Source organism: Sinocyclocheilus rhinocerous, unplaced genomic scaffold (assembly GCF_001515625.1).
Source record: "Sinocyclocheilus rhinocerous isolate Xijiao unplaced genomic scaffold, SAMN03320098_v1.1 scaffold627, whole genome shotgun sequence".
Taxonomy (NCBI): domain Eukaryota; kingdom Metazoa; phylum Chordata; class Actinopteri; order Cypriniformes; family Cyprinidae; genus Sinocyclocheilus; species Sinocyclocheilus rhinocerous.
This window is the reverse complement of record NW_015649569.1, coordinates 461,696-483,092: the sequence shown is the minus strand read 5'-3', so window position 1 is coordinate 483,092 and position 21,397 is coordinate 461,696. Positions and strand designations below refer to the sequence as shown.

Genomic DNA, 21,397 nt, shown 5'->3' with positions numbered 1-21,397 from the left:
AGACAGGAGTTTAGTCACCATAGGCACTCCCAACACAAAGCCAGTCAGCAAAACTCCGCTGCTGTAAAAGTATACAATCACAGAATGCACAGAATGCAGAATGCAAATAGACAAAGAATTCAAGATGGTTTACAGAGTCAAGTCACATTTATTAATATAGCACTTTATACAATACATATTGTTAATACATACAATCTTAAATGTTGCAACGTTCATCACTTATGAAACAAACTCAGTTCAGCTAGCAGCTCTATGGAAGACAAATGTGTCATTATTCAGCTCAAGCTCAGTGCTGATTTAGTTTAGTTCAAATGAACTGAGGGTGCAGGGAAATGTTGATTATACAATTGTATTTCCTTCAATACTAAGTGTCAGTAAGAAATATCCATTGCTTTCTTCCATTAAAACCGTTGGGAAAATTAAGTATACTAGTATACTTTTAAAAAGAGTACTTATTACAGGAAATAATATACTTTTTAAAAGAAGATATGGTAACACTTTTCTCTTATTAACACAATTCTCACTATTAACTAGTTGCTTATTAGCATGCCTATTAATAACATATTGGCCGTTTATTAGTACTTATAAAGCACATATTCTGCATGACCATATTCTACATCCCTAATCCTACCCAATACCTAAACTTAACAACTACCTTACTAACTATTAATAAGCAGCAAGTTATTGAGGCAAAAGTCATAGTTAATGGTTTGTTAATAGCAAGAATTGGACCTTAAACTAAAGTGGGATCGAATATACTTATTGTAAGTGTGGACTGAATGGAATGTTTTTGGAAACTCAATTACATGTTATTTACGATTAAACAAAAATGTACTATTGTAGTTTAAATTTTTTATAAATTGAATTAGTTGAGCTTACGTGTAACTTTTTTGACATGCTTAAGTAGGCCTTCAGTGCATGTTTATATGTAATTTGAAAATTGTGTTAATTAAAATTAGGGTTGGGAATCATTTGAATTTTATCAATTCCAATTCCGATTTCGATTCTGCTTATCGATTTCTGATTCTTATCGATTCCCAGTTTCGATTCTAATGTGGTTAAAAATGAAGTCAAACATTTAGATATCAAACATATTTATTCTGTGTCTCTTTTTGCAAAACATTTATTTGCTGCTAAATACCATGAACAAAAATCAGCAAGCTACATAAAATCTGGGCTCGATTAAGAGCTGTTTGTGTGCAAAATAGAGCTGCACGATTCTGGATAAATTTAGACTTTTTTCAAATGGAGGTTGTAGTTCTCTCACAATTCTGAAGAAAAAATATTAGACAACTAAACAAAATCTCATAGAATTCATGAATGAATGATTCAATGACACACTCAAGATTTACTTGTTTCATTACTGGATGAATCAGTGTTTTTGAATGAATCTCTTGAATGAATGATTCAAAGACAAATACATTTTTAACAGCCCCTTTTCGCCACCTAAAAAAAGGTGTAATCGAAATTTTAATTTTACAAGTATCTGATTCCTGACCTTAGGTATCGGATTCAGGAAATGGAATTGATTTTCGATTCCCAACCCTAGTTAAAATGTACTGGCAAATGTACTGACAATCATTTAAAGCAAACTAAAATATATTTCAATCTCATTTCTTTTGAAATATGTCATGTATTTAAATATATTTGTAATGGCACATTTGTAATGATGAAGTTATAATTTTAGTAGGGCTGCAACTAACCATTATTTTGATAATCGATTAGTTGGCCGATTATTTTATTTTCTCTCGATTAATCGATTAATCGGGTTAAACACTGGGGTTTTTTTTTTTTTAAATTGACAAAAACACACTATTCCACATTCTGCCCAATGTCCTTAAAACAAACGTTCCAACTGAATGCTATGAAAACATACAGTGCTTAACAATTTATTAGACCACCTGCCATAATAAAGAGAAAACACATTTTAGGAATTTTAGGAATCTGTCAAAAAAATTGTTTAAATACAAAAAATTTTATTGTCATTTATTGGGCAAATAAACTTAAACAACTAAATACTTTTATTTATTCACATAACAAAAATATGACTTTGAACCCTCAACTAGGAGTCACGCAATACCAGGTCTATCAAAACTTATAGCAAACCTTCATTTTTTGGCCTCCGGTGCTTTTCAACATACTGTGGCTTCTTTATTTATTTATTCTTTATTTGCAATTACGCTAATTTGCGCTGCGCCTGGTATATTGCGTTGGTCGATATGTACATGAGATGTTGAGCCTGTATTCTTTAATTTGCGAGGTTGTTAGTAAATCACCTGCTGAAATTTCCCCTCCCATCGGCGTTGTTTTGGAATTTGCCCTGTTTAGTAAAACTGGCCCTTAATTTGAGATTATTACAAAGTGCACTGTTTAGGGTACTTAAATGTATTAACAGCCATGAAGTGTACTCTTATAAACTGAACTTTTTTCATTAATATTACATTATCTGCAAGAATAGTTTTTTTATGCACTTTTAAAATGTGAGGTACACTACAAGCACACATTCAGTACAATAAGGCACTGATCTTTTTCTCAGGGTCATCTGCAGTAAAAAAAAAAAAAACTTTCACTCAGTATTTTATGTATTTATTTATTCGTTTGTTTGTTTATATTTGATCAACTTTGAAATTAAAGCCAGAAACATACTATTTTACACAATTATGCCAAATGATATATTTATATATTTTTTAACATGCTTTCTTGTGTTATTGTATAGGTAACAAACCAGCAGTGACATTATCTTCAAATGTCTGTATTACCCTGGATGTGTTACTATTTAGGTGCAGTAATAAGTAATGTTGACCAGTTAACACTACCTTTCAGTAAATTGATCAGCAAAATATTTTCAAACTATTATACTGTCATGACAATAGCTAATAGCCATTCCCTAATGATTTACACTGTTGAACGCTATAGAACCCCGTGTAATAATGCTGAAAATGTGTTGCGTAATTGTGTTATGAAGATATGAATTACAGTCTAACGTTCTGAGAGACAACATTGCACGAAATGGAGCTTAGCTAGAAGTGTTTTGTTCACACTGGTGTAAAGTATGTTCTTAAATGTCACACTTGACTTCTGTTGGTTTGGTTTGGCCTACTTTGGAGATAAATACACCTTAAATCAGCCTAAGCTGGATTGCTGGTCTTAACAGGTCTCCCAGTTGGTTTGCTGCTTTATAGGTTTTGGGCAAACTAAGTCAACCAGCAAACCATCCTCGGTTTATTAATTTATTTAGAAAAGCATAGAGCGTTTCAGATTAGTCACTTTATAAGGCCTTGTGTGTGAAAGTGTGTGTGTATCAATGACTGTGTATCAGCTGTATAACCCTATCAGTGCTCTCTGATAGCTTTCACTGCTTATTGTAGCTCAGGTGTGGCGGCTCTTTCCGTCTCGTGCTAAATAATCAGTCCGTTCAGAACAAAGGAGATCTGCAACCCGGCGGTAAAGAATCCGCTCGCGTTATAGGCGCACTGGTAACCTGTCAGTCTGTTGCCATGACGGTGTAGTTACACGGGGATAGAGTAACTGCAGGATGTGTAAACAACAGAGCGTGTCAGTTTCTCACTGCCAGACTATAACAGGATTGTTCTTCAGCCCCATGAAAGTTTGAGGAGAATTTGACACACAGAAATGGAGTAGGACTTACGTTCTTGTCAGACAGCCTGTGAGATGTGTGCATGTGTGTTGTATGAGAGAAAGCAGTAACCCTAGCCTTTGTGTGTGTGTGTGTGTGTGTGTGTGTGTTCAGTTGAGAGTAACGTTCTTATCATGTGGCCTCATAGACAATAATGTCTGAACATTACTGCCTTCCCTCCCTCTACCTTTCTCTCTTGCTCTGTTCCAGAACTTAGTGAGCTGCATTTTTATGCATCATAGGTATTCCCACCCTCAATGTTATTTCAAAAAGTGGACAGCAAAATTGAAAAAAGTAAAAAATGATATTGGTGATATACTGTCTTATTGTGATAATAATGAAGTTCTTAAAGTGCCCCTATTATGGATTTTTGAAAATTACCTTTCATGCAGTGTGTAACACAGCTCTAAGTGAATGAAAACATCCTGCAAAGTTTTAAATCTGAAAGTGCACCCTGTCAAGTAAGGTAAAAATAAATGCATATTATAAGACAATGAAAGTGTTTTTTGACCTTGCATGTATGTCAACCTGTTGTTGGGGACTCCCAAAACCAAAATATGAACCTTTCATTACCCATAATAGGGGCACTTTAAAAAAATGTATCAATTAAGATTCACTGCTTATTCATATTTTAACTATTTTTGTCCACCAAATCAAAGTTGTGGTGCAACACGACAGGAAATTATTTATTTATTTTGCATTCTTTTATTTGCATTTTTTCCTCAGAAGTGCAATTATAATGTTAGTGGGATTTTTTACAATAAATGATCATAATTTAGAGATAATTGAACATTTTAAACCCTGTTTTTAGTCCTCTGATTTAGAGAAACGTCAGTTTTATGGGATTGTGTTTCTTTTAAGACTTCAATATAAATGCCCACTGCTATTATTGGGTAACATGTTTGCACATGAAATCAGAATTACATGTGGACTTGTTTTGAAAACTTATCATAAAGATCAGAAAGTACAATCAGAAAGTTCAATCTTCATAAAACTCCACTCAATAAAAAGGTCCATCTTTCTGTTCTGTTTCTCCCACTTTATCACTCATCAATCTCTGTATTGTACATGTGATTATTAAAGTTGTGTTATTTAGTATTTTCTTTCTTATAAATGTCTCAGTGTTGGTCTTCCTCGTCCTTAATACTCAGAGTCTATTGTCATTATTAGCAACAGATATGACTTTAATAATTTGTGTGTGTGTGTATATGTAATCCCGTTAAAAGTAAACTGAAGGTTTTACCTGTGTGAGATTAACTCTGGCTCATCCAAGCATTAAAGCCTCTCACAGACTGAACTGAGCAAGTGATAGATAGATATTGTTGCAGTGCGCTGTAAGCCGCTTTGTGTAATTGGTCTGTTTATATTTTACCTGGTTGAGAGGAGAAAACAAAGCTTGTACTGATTAATTAGTAGACACCTGATGAAGCACCATCTGCCAAGCTAACTGGAGCCTCTCTAGCTAGTGCTAAATCTATCCTGGATTTCCATTCCAATACTGGCTGGTTTATGGTGCTCAGTGCTGGTCCAACTGGTGTTCAGTCAACTCCATTCAGTATTTACACAAGCTTGCTAAAGAATCTATACTGTCTATCATCACAGCAGGATTTGCCTGGAATCCAGCACAACTTTTCTCAATGGGAGTCCTCCTCTCAGCTTCTCAGAGTGGTGAGGTTATTGTCAATGTAATGTAATATTCTAGTTCGGTCTGCTGTTTTTAACTTTATTACTTGAACTTGCTAACACAGTGCTGAAATGTATCCTCCACCTTAAAGTAACTGCCATAAAAGCTACACCTTCCTTGGAGCTTTGCTGCAACACTAACACAGTCTTTATATATCACTTAAGGTGATATACTGTATATCCAAGCATAATATCCTTTTAAAATTTACTAACCGCATTGCATGAGTACTTCAGCTCACAAAAGCATGCCGCAAGTGGTGGCCCTTGCATCAGTGCTGTCTAAAGGAAAGATTTGCATCATTTGACTGCCACATGCCTGCATGGATATTCAAGATCCTGAACACTAACTTCTAGGTAACACTTTATTTTACAGGACATGTACCTACAATGTATTTACCAAAGAAAGTACTGGATAATATAAGGTAACTAAATGGGTTAATGTTAGGTTTAGGGGTAAATCAGGGTTAGTACCTAGTTATTACACAGTTATTGTAATGTAGTAAGTACAAAAAAAAAAACACGACTGAAAAATAAAGTGCTACTAACGTCTCCTATCTGCTTTTATTCTGAGAAAGTGCATAAGCAAATACATGATAACTTAAATTTGTGCTTGCTAATTGTCTAGACATTAATTTTTATCTGTCAAACCTCATGAAACCTCATAGTAGGTTTCATAGTAGATTGTAGATTTATTCACATTGCAAGCAAATGTGCATTGAAAGCTGTTGTTTTTTATTCTTTTCCAAATTTCGCTCTTAGGTTTTGCCCTTAGCCAGGTGTACATCTCATCTAGTTCACCTCACCCCTTGAGCAGTATTGATATCAAAGCCGATATTGATTATCCTTGTTGGCACAGCCACCTTTGCTTGGCCGAGACATGCAGTCTAATAGAGGCAAAGTCCTGGCATCTCCTAGCGCACAGAGATCTTGTCTCACGTGTAGGCGGAATAATATTACACCAAAACCAGACACTTGAAACGAATGGGGCATTCCCCTGAAAGGAACAAATGGTCTATTTCAGAATGCTATTGATGTTCTTGCAACTATTTTTAAGTGCAAAGTGCAGATCATTTGTCCTCCAATATGTTATATTAACTGAAGTAAAGGCTCCAGATTTCTCCAGCACTTAGTTTGTTAGTTTGCTGAAGGGTTAGGCTTTTATTTAGCTAGGATTGTTTAGGCATATTAAAGCTCAGACAAAGTGCCCTCTAACTCTGCCCAGGCTCATTTTGTGTGTCATGGCTTCACCTGGTGTCTTGTTTAAGGTTATTCCCGTTGAGAAAATCCGTGCAGTTGCCAGCTGGGCCGGGTCCAAGTGTTAGGACCTTCATGCTACAGTGTCCATTGCGGCGCATTCAGTGTTACTGACACTTCAGCTGTTGTGAATCCAACAGAAATTTTGCATGAGCATGTAAGTAAGAACACTTCAGTCAGTAGGAAATGGTACCCTTTGTGCTGCTGGTCTAGTTTATTCGGCAGGTCGGGCAGATGGCTAACTCTTTTCCAGAGGCATGTTTAATAAGACTTCAAAAGCAATTATGAGAGTATGAGGGTGCTATTCCTGAAGTCTCTGTCTCATTGCTTTCCCTTAGAGACAGAGTTGTTGCCAGAGAACACAGGGTGAGGGGGCATTTATGGGTTGTCCCCCTCATGGTCCCTTTAGTTGAAAGACTGAAGATTCCTGACTCGCTCAGTGAACAGATGTTGTACTTAGTAACTGGACGGTTCCCAAGATACTAACCACCACATAACCACAAATACTAAAAAGCTCTCGTAAGCTACAGACACACTTCGCTTTCTCTATCTCTCTGTTGTCTGTCACACACTGGTAGAGCTGCAACATTCTGGATATATTAAGAATCACATCACTATTCTCCCACGATTCTGAACTAAACAAAATAACATGGAATTTACTATAGGCTGTAACAAAATATTAATTGCTGCAGTTTATTTATTCAATGACTCACTCATAATTACTTTACTTATTTCATTACTGGATTAATCAACGGTTTTGAACGAATCTTTTGAATTAATGATTCAGTGACAAAAACATTTTTATCAGTCACTTGTTGCCACCTATTAGCGAAACAATGTAATCGATACAAGTGTTATTTGAAGTGTCAATTACTGTCACAAGTGATTTGTATCGTTATAGACATTAGTGTTTATATCCGAACTATAATCTTTTATCCCAGTACTTCTCTGATAATATGAATGATTGTAAGACAGAAATAATACTGTGTGGTTGAAAAGACTGTTTGTGAATCTGTTTTATACTTAAACATAGGGCTGGGTACCGAAACCCAGTGCCAATATGGTACCTATATAACCAGTATGTACCAGACCGAATCAGAACGCAGATTTCGGTGTCACATAAATGCCTGAGCTGTCGACTGAAATATTTGCTCTCTGGTGCTCCGAAATAGACGTACGAAGCATCTTCACTGCACGTGATCACTAGTTAAATTATACTGCATTAATGTACTGTCAGAATAATCAGGAAAAAAATTATTTCCCTACTGAGAAATTCATGTGAACGCAAGTCGGAAAGCTCTGATAATACAAATCCAACACATCTTTTTAGCAACATTAGTGTCCATGTTGTTTTCACATTCTGACTGAGTAAAAGCATAACTCAGGAAATGAGAGCATCCAAAGAGCATGTGAATGCAGCAATTACACTTGCTCTGATGGCAGCAGGTAGTCTACCATTAGCCTACATTAAACGTGCTTTCATTAAAATGCCTTAAGCTAAACTTTCCTTGTGATGACTTGCAATGAGACGCGTTTCTAAACCTGTTGTCCAACAAAAAAGAACATGTTTTTACTTCATATCGTCAGTCAAATGTTTTAAATAACTTCCTTTTCTGATCTGATGTGGCTTCTTATCACAGAATGAGGCAGAAAATATATTCTATACTGTAAAAAAGGCTATGTCGATTAGCAATGGATTATAAATATACATAATTGTTATGAAAATACCAGAGATGGCTTGAAGTACACAAATCAACCACATGTTGTTGCAGTTGAGTGTTTATTGTCTTAATGTTTCATCATTCAAAAAGCATTTCTATCTTCTTTTTATTCCGCTACAGCCATAGCAACGCTTTTGTCCATATTAGGCAATTCCTGGAGCGTCATGAGTTCTATTACCTCTATGATGCATATGTGGAATTTCTGCGCGAGGGCGCCCTCTTGCGTCCAGTATGAATGGATTAAAGTTGGATTAGGTGGCTTAGGTTTTGTCAAATTTGGTGTGTTTTGTATTTACTTATATTTATATATTTGCAGCACGTATATTCATACTTTTAATATATTGTTCAATTTAAAGATTTATTTATTTATTTTTTTTTTTTTATAAAAAAAGCCATTCTTTTAATGTCATTTTGTGGCTCTTTTTTTAAGTATCAGTTCAGGCACCGTTTAGGAACCGGTACTGTTTTAAAAGTATTGATTTGGAATCAGTATCATAAAACCCAAAGGATACCCAACCCTACCTAAACATGATAACTACTCTCTCTGTGTCAGCGGCAGCGCCAACACAGATTTGTATGTACTTTGTCAAAGATTTAGTAGACACAGGCGAATCACTGTCATTTACAAATAAGATTATGTGAGTGATTAAATCGAGATCGCAATCTTTTAATGATTAACCAAGCAGCTGGCTCCAGAATTGCACAAAGTGATGGATAACACATTTGAATTATACTCAAGTAGCTCCAGCTTCTGAGCTTCCACAGTTTCACGTCTCTGCATAATGTCCACCCACACAGATATGGATTGTCCTTGTGTGTTCTATAAGAGGGATTATCATGCAGCTGTTTGACATCTCCATCCCTTAGTGACACAAATGCAGCTGCATGCGTGCTGTGAAGAGGACTGATTCACACCTGCGCATATCTGCTGAGCTCCACATTTCAGTACCTGGGACATCTGGGATGCAGGACTAATGAATTCCCCATGTGGTCTTGACAGCTAACTCACTGGTCTCCTGCTTGTATTTGCATCCTTGTCCTCAAGATGGTATTTGAATAAAACTATGACCTACTGATGGTTTCCAGCAGGAAATGTTATGCTTACATGATGCTGATGGATAAATGGTTTCCGCCAAGCACTTGAGCAGGTGTCTGAATTGCAACAGCATCTCCAGTGTTAAAACCCTTCCATATTTCTGTTATCATATTACAATGTTAGTGAATAAGATAAGATAATCACAGTGCCTCTAAATTAAGACCCAACCCTGGGACTTGCTAAAGATGTCTCAGTGATTGTCTTCCTGTGTGTGGACAGTGTCAGTGGAGTGTCAGGAAGAGGAAGCTGGGTGGGTGGCTGTGTTTTGGAGGATGCAAGTTGACAGCGGTAATGAACTCATTGGGAAATTAGAGAAACACACAGCAGGACACAAACTGTGCTGTCTCAAATAAACACACGTTTGCCATTCAATCAATCAATGTTGTCTCTGTCAATGTTGTCGACAATACTGAGTGTTAGTGGCTTTTGGTTATACTGTATGAACATCTGGTTGTGGACAACAGGTCTGTTCAAAACCCTTGTGAATTTCCTTCCTAGTCAGCATTTTTAGGCATTATAGGCATGCTTCTGACAGGAAGGTAGGAAGAAACATTATCTAGTTTTCTAAGATTCTTTCTTTTGGCCTAAATTGAACACAGGACTTGAAGAAAGCTGCATTGCTACAGCCACCTTTTCCATGCTGGCAGTATGAGAATGTAAAATAGGTGTATTCAATGCTGCAAGCAACAAACAGTTTAATCCAATCGAAACTGACTCTGTGTAAATGTGTGTTTTGTTTGTTTTTGTGTATTTTAGCCTATTTCTTAATAGCTTAGCAATATGCTAACATCATGCTCTTTTAAAACTGGTGATGGGATTTTACTGACTCTCATTCGATTTCATTCATTAAAAATAGTGTTATTTTGTTCATTTGAGTGGTGTTAAATGCCAAATTCCCTGAACACATTCACCTACATAATCTTGATCATATTCCGAATCATGAAATCATTATAATGCGTCCAAAGACAGTTTATGAGGACATAAATGATTACTCTACCTCCCGAGTCGTTTATTTGTTACATATGACAGACGCAATGAACAAATTGTTCATGAATGACCCATCACTAAATGACCCATGAGTGACCCATCACTAATGAAATATATCGTTGAGTATGTATTTTGTGTGTGTTTCTTCTTCTGTACAGTGTTCCAAATCAGTCACTTATGGAGTTTCATTTTTGTTATGATGTTGCCAGAAGCTAGCAGTCTATGCAGGCAGCAGACAGTGAAGTAGCTCACTAAAGTTTGTCTTATGTTATGCCGAGTTCACGCTGCACGATTTTAGCCCGATTTTTCACTCGCCGACAGGTTTTGTGAAATCGCCGACAAATGCCCGACATCGGAGGCAAATCGGTGCTCGTTCACGCGAGTGACAATCACGCAGTGTGAATTATCAAAGACGCGATCTGAGGGAATCACCGGCGCGTCACCGACGCCCGCAAAATATTTGGCATGCTAAATATCTGGAGCTGTCGGCGATTCACAATCATGCTGTGTGCAATGATTTCTGACTGAAAACTACATCGCCGATAACTTACAGCCAATGAGAGACCAAGATACAGGGCAGAGGGAAGTTCGGGAAGGAGTTAGTGACCAGCATATCAGTATTTTAATAGATATATGAACAATTATATCATACAGAAACAAGCACAAACATTTGCTTGACCAGCCACAACATCAGCATAACAGTTACTGCAAAATTATTTACCTCCAACTCTCTTTGCAGAACACCCAATCCCTGTTCCCTGCATCTCCCTCCTGCATAATCAGTTTTTCTTTTTCTCCTTGTAGCCGGAAATCAGCTCACAGACAATTTGCGGGCTATATATATATTTTTTTAATAATTCCAGTCTCGCTCGAGAACTCCAGTCTGACGCACGCGGGTTCTCACGTTATTTCCTTATCACTTCTCGCGTGTGTTTTGTTGTAAAACGTAGTTTGCGGACCAGACAGAGCTGTCGGCGATTCTTCCTATTGTGAAGTCATGCAATGTGAAACCCCATGTCACTGATTCATCGTGCAATGTGAACACAGTAGCAACTGAATGCTACCCCAGATAGTCACGCAGTGTGAAAACAACGGCGATCCGACGAGTTTGAAAATCGTGCAGTGTGAACTCGGCATTACCGGCCAAAACAGTGTTTTCCCCATTAGTGTCCCCACAAGGATAGTAATTTGGTCCCCATGAGGAAAACAGCTTAGGAATCATACAGAATGACGTTTTTGTGTGTGCATGTGTGTGTGTTCCATGTTTTTCTCTGCAAAATCTTCACTTATCTTACACAGCATCATTCACACACATGTAGCCAATAATCTCTGGCTAATGATCAGACTGGCGAGTTTGTGACCGTGAGGTCCGCGTAAAATGGCCGATGCGAGACACTCTGTGCGACATAGATTTCTATTGAATGAGTAAAATATAAAGTAAAGAGTTAACTAGAATAATCAAATGTCAGAAGAATAATAATTAGACATGGACAAACAACCAATTTGCATTTCAATCTAAATTCGATGCAGGTCGTAATAAAATGAGTCCGATTTAGAATTTAATTTAAATTAAATTACTTTGCGCACCAAAAAGACTGGACATGCAGGAAACCGTTGGATTCCTTCATTGGGCCAATTGAGCCTTCGCAGTGAGCTTGATTAACAATTTCAGTGGACTTGAACTTTAAAAATCGTGTGTATTGACGTGTTTCCGCGGTTGAAATAAAATCCCTTCTGATGTTCATTCATGTTTCTTTTGTGATTTAAGTAAATATGAAAAGATGATCGGTTCACGTGCCACTTTAACTGAGGCAGTACAGTGATCTGTCACAGCACATTAAAGAGCCACAAAACTGTATTTATTATTTGAATTTCTTAAAGAAATGACACAATTTGAAAGCCGAGACTGTTTCATACCAAAAATAACCTGCTTTGTCTTGTCTGAGGGAGTGCTGTCAGTTTCCTCTTTGCTCCGCAATGTATTTTTTACTGTGTGAGAACATGGTGTGTAGTGTGAGAGCGGCATGGCTTGTCGGACATAGCAGCAGTAACTAATTTAAATGGGTGGACCTTACACACTATAATACATTTGTCTCATTAGTTAATCATAGTCAGTATGTGACATGTTTTCATATTGTCCGATCACTTCATTCATTAATACATGTCTCGTCGTTGTCATCGCTCACACTCAGTCTGTCACATGTGTCAGGAAGATGTAACTGGATGAGACGAAACACTCAACACTATAAATCTAAATGACTGTAGCACAATCTAACTTGAAGGGTGGTGTTTGTATGGAGCTGTTGACGGGGGCTTGGATGGATTGGAGTCATTCCCAGCTCTCCTCTGTTTGTGGGAGGCATTTGTGCCGATAATGTAGCTGATGCCGGTGACATTTAAACAAATCTCCACTCTCAGCTGTGTGTAATACAACAGATCAGCACAAGAGAACCTTCCAGCAACCTGTGAGGCCTTTTACTCTAGCAATATTTATATTTCCACTTCACTGATTATTTAATGAGAAAGATATCATTCAACAAGTTTTAATCAGGGTAGGCGGTAACATTAATTGATTTGTTCTATTTCTTACAATATTGCATTGATATTTAAGATCTATACTATTTGCTATGAATATACTAGGAATTGTGTCTTTACATACAACAGTCTTTGAAAGAACTTGCTCAGAAGAATTATTCTGACTGTGCTGTAGCTTGAAGCATAGGAATAAACACGTTTAAAAACTAATTTCTCAACTGAACTCATTACAATCCATCAGTTCCACTATTTTCGAAAACAACACAGATTGTGAATAAGAAACTGTTATCAATTCTCCTAGTATCATTGGCACTATGAATGTAATGCTGCATCAAAGCCACCTTAAACAGTGAGTGTCTGGTCACACTTTATTTTAAGGTCCAATTCTCGCTATTAACTTAGCTATGACGTTTTACTAATAGAATGTACTAATAAACAGCCAATATGTTAATATTAGGCATGATAATAAGCAATAGTTAATAGTGAGAACTGGTCCCTATACTGAAGTGTTACCAAATGTCTTGTTTCTTTTGTTTGGAGCCATAATAATAGTGAGCCATTTATGATAATGTGATGTATCACAGTGTATTGAATTCAGTCGTGACATATGATTCCTTTTTCTCTGAAGCACAGCATTGTAAGTTAGCTCTGAAACAAAGCCACTATTGATTAAATATGGCTCAGGTACAGAAACCTTGGAATTGATTTCCCCAAAGCAGCAGTAGGCTACAGTGCACAGATTGATGGGGAAATTGTTTGATTTTGGAAATCGTTTGTTCATGGGAGCAGTTCTACAAATACGATGCAGCATTTGTGTCTCCTTCAGGACTCTCAGAGCAATGTTTCATCTGAAAGAGAGTCAGAATGAATATGGCTGTAAATCCATTATTAAACTGTAAAGGATGTTTTTAAAATGTGTTTATGAATTGCTGATAAGGAGAGAGAGCCGCTGACTGCTGTAGCAATTTACAGATCTATCAGAATAGATATTACATATAACCATCCATCCATTCATTTTTCAAACTGCTTGTCCTCTGGGTTGTGATACATATTACCATAATACAATAAATAATTATAGTATGTATGTACATATATATTTGATTAGCTAGTTGTCAAACAGCCAGACTAGCAGATTAGGGTTGATTAGTTTATCAAATTTTTTTATCTAATTTTCTTTTTCTTCTTAAATATACATTTTGTTAATATTTATGTTTTCAAAGAATCAGAACCACCTCAAACTTTGCTTTTGTCAATCAGTCTGTGTGACCAGACATGCCAGCTGTGGTTTGAATTACAAATTTTTTTGTTTAACTGAATGATAACTTGGAAATATAAAGAGATGTTAACTTAATTCAGACATTTTTGAATGCTTTGGTTTATTTTATTCAATATATCTATTAATATTTAAATAAAGGTCTGTGTTAATTAATAAATAATGAAACTGGTATCTAGAATCGCAAAATTGCAATGGTATTACTTTTGATCAGTGTGAATTTGATGTGGCAATAAGCACACACAAACTATGTTGTGATGTATGTATTGGTTTGATATTGATTTGAATATGAAACAAATGTGTTTATGCTTTTTAATCTAATTTCCCCTTTCTTCTCATCCACAGTGTGCTGTTTTGTGGTCCACAAAAGGTGCCATGAGTTTGTTTCATTCTCCTGTCCAGGGGCCGACAAGGGCCCTGACACAGATGTGAGTAAATGCTTGTATTTCTCTCTCTTACACACACACACACACACACACACACATGCTCACACTGCAGTCGGCATGTTCTTTGTTAAAGAGCTGTGTTTAAGATACATGTCCATTCAAGTTGTTCTGTGAAGGTGTGCTTGCTTTAAAACGGTTGTGTTCACTAAGAATTCAGCGTAATGCTGAACAAAACCGTCTTCTCTTCTCTCTCCTCCTCCTGCTCTGTGGGGATGTGTTTGTGTGTCTGCTGTGAGGACAGCTGCTTGCGGTTTGCCGTAGATGAGCAAGTAGATGGGTCAGTAGTGGTCAAATATGACCTGTTGGCCCCTGCGTGTCCCCTGAGTGCTGCTTACTCAGACATCCAGAAAAACCCACACAAAGCCAGCTATGTGTGTTTTCTTTTAACCCTTCACTAGATTAGCCTCACATTAGCATCTAAACAACATTAGGAAGAAGCTTATGATAGGTTTACGTGCTTGTTGTGGTTGTTTTAATGGGTCCAAGTTGCAGCCAAGATTGAAAGTGCAGGCATGAATGAGTTCAGGCAGTATGCTCATCATGACAGCTGCAAGACTAACAACACAATCCTTTCTGTTTGATTTTTGCCATTTAAGCAAGGAGTACCTTTACCTTAATCAATAGTAAACTTGTGTATCATTCATTATTTTTAAACGTTCTCCTTTTCTTTGGATTGTTGTATAATTTAAATGGATAATTCACTCCAGAATTAAAATTATCATAATTTATTCATCCTTATGTCATTCCAAAAGTTGTGTGACTTTCTTTTTTTCTGTGGAACACAAAAAGAGAAATTATGCAGACCATGCAGGTTGCTCTTTTCCATACACTGAAAAATTATACTTAAGCCTGTTTAATTTAGAATAAAATAAATGGATCAATGTCAAAAGATTACTTAATCAACGATGTAGGTCAACATCATATATTTACCATAAACAGAAGCTAAATTAGCTATAATATGAAAGTAGAATTAAATAGAAAATGAAGACATTGTGCTAGTCAATGTCTAATTTACTTTACTTACTTTATACAGATTTATAGATCCAATTATAATGTTTAGTGTGATGACTAGTGTGATATCTGTTTAAAATATGCATCATATTGTCAAAACAAAAGAAAAATTAATGAAGCCCACAATAATTTTTACAGTCAAGTCAAGTCACCTTTATTTATATAGCGCTTTTAACAATACAGATTGTGTCAAAGCAACTGTACAGCATTAATTAGGAAAATGGTGTGTGATTAATGCAAAATGACAGTAGTAAACACTCAATTTTCAGTTAAAGCTAGCCAGAATGTGTTCTGCACATCAACACTTTGATGTCAAGCGAAAATACTATTGAAAATACTATTGTTTCTTTTAATGGTCTCAAACAATTAGACTACATTAGACTACTCTCAAACTACATAGGTTTGGAAAGACAGAATATTTTATTGGTGATGAATATTTTTATTGATGGCGACTCGGCGGTCCACTAGATTCATGCTGTCACTATGGCAAATATCAGCTGCTTTGTTTAAAAAAGCTGAAATACAGCCTGAATGATAACAATAACGTACAATCACTAGACTAGTGATCATCAAATCCTTTTAACAGTTTATTTTACAGACTTTATTTTAAAGTCTTCCCTTTTTTCACAAAACCTTTTGCTCTCTAGAAACCATGTCAGTTTCGGTTGAAAATAATTTAAGTTCAAGTGTTAGCATTGTAAACACTGAATTAATGACAACATATGAAATTAAATTAATGACAGAAAAATCTGGAATGTTGGACAATAAATATATAACAGGAATATAACTATTGTCTTATATTAATGTCCGTTAAAGGAAGACTGTAAACAAAACAAAACAATAAAAACCACACACGAACAGCCACTTTCTCCAAAATTGTTTAATTATTTAATTATGACAGAGACACAGCAATGCATCATCTAATCTAGATCATCATGTTAGTAGTGTGTTCCAGGGGATTAAAACGTACAATATATATTTCAGGCCTAGTGGAGTAATAGTAAATAATAATATAGTAAGTAATTGTAAATGTGTAAAGTTGCATACGCTCATTACTTAATGTCATATCCATATAAATCATTATTATGGTTTCTATGGCTAAGACCTGCAGTTCCTAAAAGGATTTAAGTTTACTACTAGACTAAAAACAGTTAAAGTTAGCAGGTGCATAAGACAGCGCTACGTCCCACTTCAAAACACACAATATTTTTACACTTTTGTGAATAATTACCTGTCAGAGTCTTTGGGAAAACGATGAAAGGCAATATTTTTACTGTCACACCGATAGTTTTTGCAGTGGATTGCCCAACATTGCGTTCTTTTATTCCACTTTGACCTCTCTTTCGTTGTTATTCTGTCTATTTCTGTGTATCTGTGCTGTTATTCAGTTGGAATATTCACTCCAAAATGGCGGGTGCGCTACCGAAGCGCCACCTAGTGGCTGTTACCAAAAAAGCATTTTTCGCCTCTTGGTCTTCTATACTCTTTGGTTTCTTGGAGAGGTTGGAGACTCTCTGTGTGTTCGTGATTGTGTGTGAGTCAGAGGGTCAGAGCTGCTGATCTCATAAGCTCTTCTCCTCCTGGCGTGAGCATGTGCTCCATCATGACCCTAAAGCTGCATCCATCCAGCCCTGGCATCATGGGCTTTCATCTGAACGCTGCTCATTTCACATCTCTTTTCTCTGTTGCCCTCGCGCTTCATCTTTCTTTAGCTGATGCTCGAACCCTCAAGACACGCGGATAAACCATCTTCACTCTCAATTTCTGTGCCACCTTCATTTCCGGAAGAAAATGTGAGTGAGTTGCATGTGCAAGAACCTGCCGGCTATGCTAGGGTGTTGTGGGTGGCTGATGAGTGTTTTTATTCCATTGTGTTGAATTTATGAGTATACACTAGGTTTTACGTAGGAACTTGGTAGGCGTAATAACTTTCTTTTTATTTTCTTCAATGAACTCACTTGGCCATGGCCACCTGTGGAACTGTCACCTTAGACTTTTGTCTTACCAACTTTTTAGATTTTTTTACTGTGCAAAACAGAATAAAACACATTGGTAGGGTTTGCTGAGTGTTTTTTAACACATTACTTTATGTGGTTGCTATATGTAGATCAAAAAATGCCACTACCAAATCTATAGGTATAGATTCACCCAAAAATGCAAATGCTGTCATTAATAACTCACCCTTGTGTCGTTTCACTCGTATGACCATCATTCCTCTTCCAAACACAAATGTAAATCTTTTTGATGAAATCCGAGAGCTTTCCCTCCATAGGCAGCAACGCAACTTACACATTCAAATCCCAGAACGGTAGGAAAGACATTGTTAAAGTATGTGACAATTTTATTAAGCAAGACGAGTGCTTTGTTTGCACAATAAAACTATTTACAACTTTATGAAAATATTGATCTGCATTGTGTTCACAAGAGCATTAAAATGCATGTGTTTATGCCATAGAAGACTTGCATCAACACAATGTACATGAGTGAGTGTTCACTAGAGCAGTGGTTCTCAAACTGGGGTACGCGTACGTGAGGTGACGGAGGGGGGTACGTGAAAAAAATTCTGGCCGGTTTTATTTTTAAATCTACAGCTATCACTTCGATTTGCCATCATTTATTGCTTTATTTATTATATTAATAATACACTTAATGAAATGTTAAGAATATGACATAAAACATGACATACAATTAATAAGGATAGAAAATATTTGCCTCTATAAAGGTAAAAATGCACCTGTAAATCAATTTAAGGGGGCAAATATTGTCCTTTAATAGAAAAAGTGTGACTGCGGTCTAAGTGGAAGAGAGGGGGAACGCAGAAGAATGTTAAATGCCCTAGGGGGTACGCCGCTGTAAAAAGTTTGAGAACCACTGCACTGGAGTACCACAACATTAATTAAGTGGTAAACTATGTTTTTTTTCTTTTTGTGCCAAGAAAGCACTCACATCACTTAATAAAATTGGATTAATGATATACTTAATGACATGGATTGCTTAATGTCTTTCTTACCGTTCTGGACCTTGTGTAAGTTGCATGACTGACTGTAGAGGGACAGAAAGCTCTCAGATTTCATCAAAAAATGGCCAGATTTACGCTCCAAAGATAAACAAAGGTCTTAGAGTATTGGAATGACATGAGGGTGAGCAATTAACAACAGATTTTTTTTGGGGGGGGAAACAATTTTTTGAAAACAATTTTTTGAAAGAACACAATATACAAAATAAAAATTATATGGTATTTGTGTGTACATGTGTGTTATGTACAAATGCAAGGAAATGTAAATAAGAAGCTTGGCGTGTTAAATAAATACATGTATAAATAGTATTGTGTTTTTTGTGAAGAAAGATATTGTATTATCTGAGAATAAAATGAAATACTTGATTATGTATTTTGAGTATTTCAAATACAAAATACTGTCTCTCAAAGTATTTAAATACAAATTACTTTTGATTCTTTTTTGTCCAGCAAAATACAAATGACAAAATATGTATTTAGTAATTAAATACGTATTTCAAATCCATTTAATTAAAATACTGCTTATCTCTCTCTCTCTCTCTCTCTATATATATATATACAGTATATATGCAGTCAAACCAAAATTTATTCAGACACCTTTAACATTTCTCACATTATCACAGTTTATTCGCTATAGTTTAGAAAATAGTAATAAAATATGACATGAACTCAGAGTTAAACTGTGTCGGAACAAATTCATCTTGATAATCACAAATGAATTACAGTCAAACCAAAATGTATTCAAAATTTCTCACATTATCACAGTTTATTCGCTATAGTTTAGAAAATTGTAATAAAATATGACAAGAACTTAAGAGTTAGACTGTGTCAATACAAATTCATCTTGATAATGTCAGATAACTTTGATAGAAAGGTAACTAACAAAACATGGTCAGGTCAAAGTGTCAAATCAAATTTTTGGTCCCAAATTTGAATCAATTTTACTGGTAGTCCACTGTATGAAGAATTTTTGGGTATAATGTCACAGTTTACTTTATTTTGTTATCCTCACTTACATAAATTAACTGTAGTGTCCTGCACCCTCTAGTAAAAAAATAAATAAAAAATTATATCTGGTGTCTGAATAATTTTTGGTTTGACTGTGTTAATATATATATACAGTATATATAGGTAATTAGCACCAAAGTACTAAATGCAGCTGTAATGTTCTGATGGATCGATTATTCTCTGTTCAGGGACGAGAGAAAATGTTTTACCATCCACAAGGATACACATTTGACCTTTGAACTATACAGAACTATATCTGTCATGTTGTCCGTCTTGCATCTGTTCATTCCCATTACAAACATGTTCTTGTGCCAAAAAGATTGCAAATTTGTTCTTTTTTTAATGTTGTGATTTTGTACAGAAGCATCTGTCTGAGGTGAGCTTCAAACAGATCTACAGCGTTGTGCGTCACAATCAGATCAGTGTGTTTCTGCATCTGACGTTCGCAGCATTTCATATGCGGCTTTGATTTTCACATGTGGATTAAATTGGAACAAATGATCTGTCAAGTCCCCAGTGATTCTCTGTGTCTTTTTTCTCCAGAGTCTCTGAACATATTGATATATTCATTACTGGACTCCACTGGGGCTGGATGTTGAGCATCTTTCAAGTCATTAGTGAGAACTGTTTATACATGAGCACTTTAAACACACACACACACTCTCTTGCAATCGGTTACATAGTGTTCTTTTATAGGCTGCTTAAAATAACAAGATGCATGATATGATAAATGATACTTTTTAGCATGCTATCTCTCTGAACCCCCTGCTGCTGTTTGCAGTTGTTTTTTTTAAGTCAGTTAATGCAACAATATAAAGTCCCTTAAGTAACATGCTGTGTCTGTGAAACTATTTTGATAAGCCAAATGACAGTAATGTAGCCAAACTCATAGCATGCAAGTGATTAGGCACCAGATTGTTGATGCTTCAAAATGCACATACATTACAGCAATGATGATAGTAATCCACATCACACTTATATTTACGTCTAGCATAAAGTCAAACCTCTCATAAATGTATGTATGACATTTGACCGGAAGCAATGGATTAAAATATAAAGTTCCTCTTCAGGAACTCGAGCTGCGTCGGAGGACGCTTCGGGAACGCCCTTCAGCGTGACCGGCTCTGAACCTCTTGTGTAATCAGTCCAATAGATGGGCGAGACGTCATGGGCGGGTGACGTAATGACCAGGAAGCTATAAAAGCACGTGCGGTGAGACCAGCGTCAGCTTTTTGTCATTCAGCAAGCGCTCTGTGTGTGTGTCAGTCTGATATCTGTTTGTGAGTCTTATTTAGTGTTGTCTGTCACGAAATCTCAAGACAAAACCAGACACCTAAGGCAAGGGCAGGCAACGTTCAGGTTGTGTGTTCCTCCCTGCCCGCGTTACTTTACGGGTGGGGATACACACAGTTTGTTTGTTGTCTGCTTGAGAGCAAGCACGCAGAATCAGCTCTCGGGCAAAAAAAGGAGCTGACTGCCCGTTTTGGTAGTGTTTGTTACGGCCTTGCTTCGCTCTCAGAGGGCTCTCTTTGAGGAGAGATCCTTCACTAGCATTTCTTGCGGCGCCGGCCCCGCTTTCGCCGAGGCGGAGCGGCGGCTGTGCTCGTGGGTTTCGCATATGGATCCGGTGGAGGGAATGTAGACGGGCGCGTCCCTATCTACTTCCCTAACCCCCAGATCCAGCGCCCGCTCTCGGGGTTCGGAAGCCCGCGCTGCGGTACTTCCCCCCC

At 36.6% G+C, this 21,397-nt stretch overlaps 1 protein-coding gene across 1 annotated transcript in view; it reads left to right on the top strand.

Annotated features, from left to right (window-relative positions):
- LOC107710697 (protein kinase C alpha type-like) overlaps positions 1–21,397 on the top strand; it is a 174,062-nt gene that overhangs the window by 54,877 nt on the left and 97,788 nt on the right. Inside the window, exon 3 of the mRNA XM_016515531.1 lies at positions 14,532–14,618. Coding sequence (XP_016371017.1) covers positions 14,532–14,618 — 87 coding nt within the window. The remainder of the gene's footprint in view (positions 1–14,531; positions 14,619–21,397) is intronic.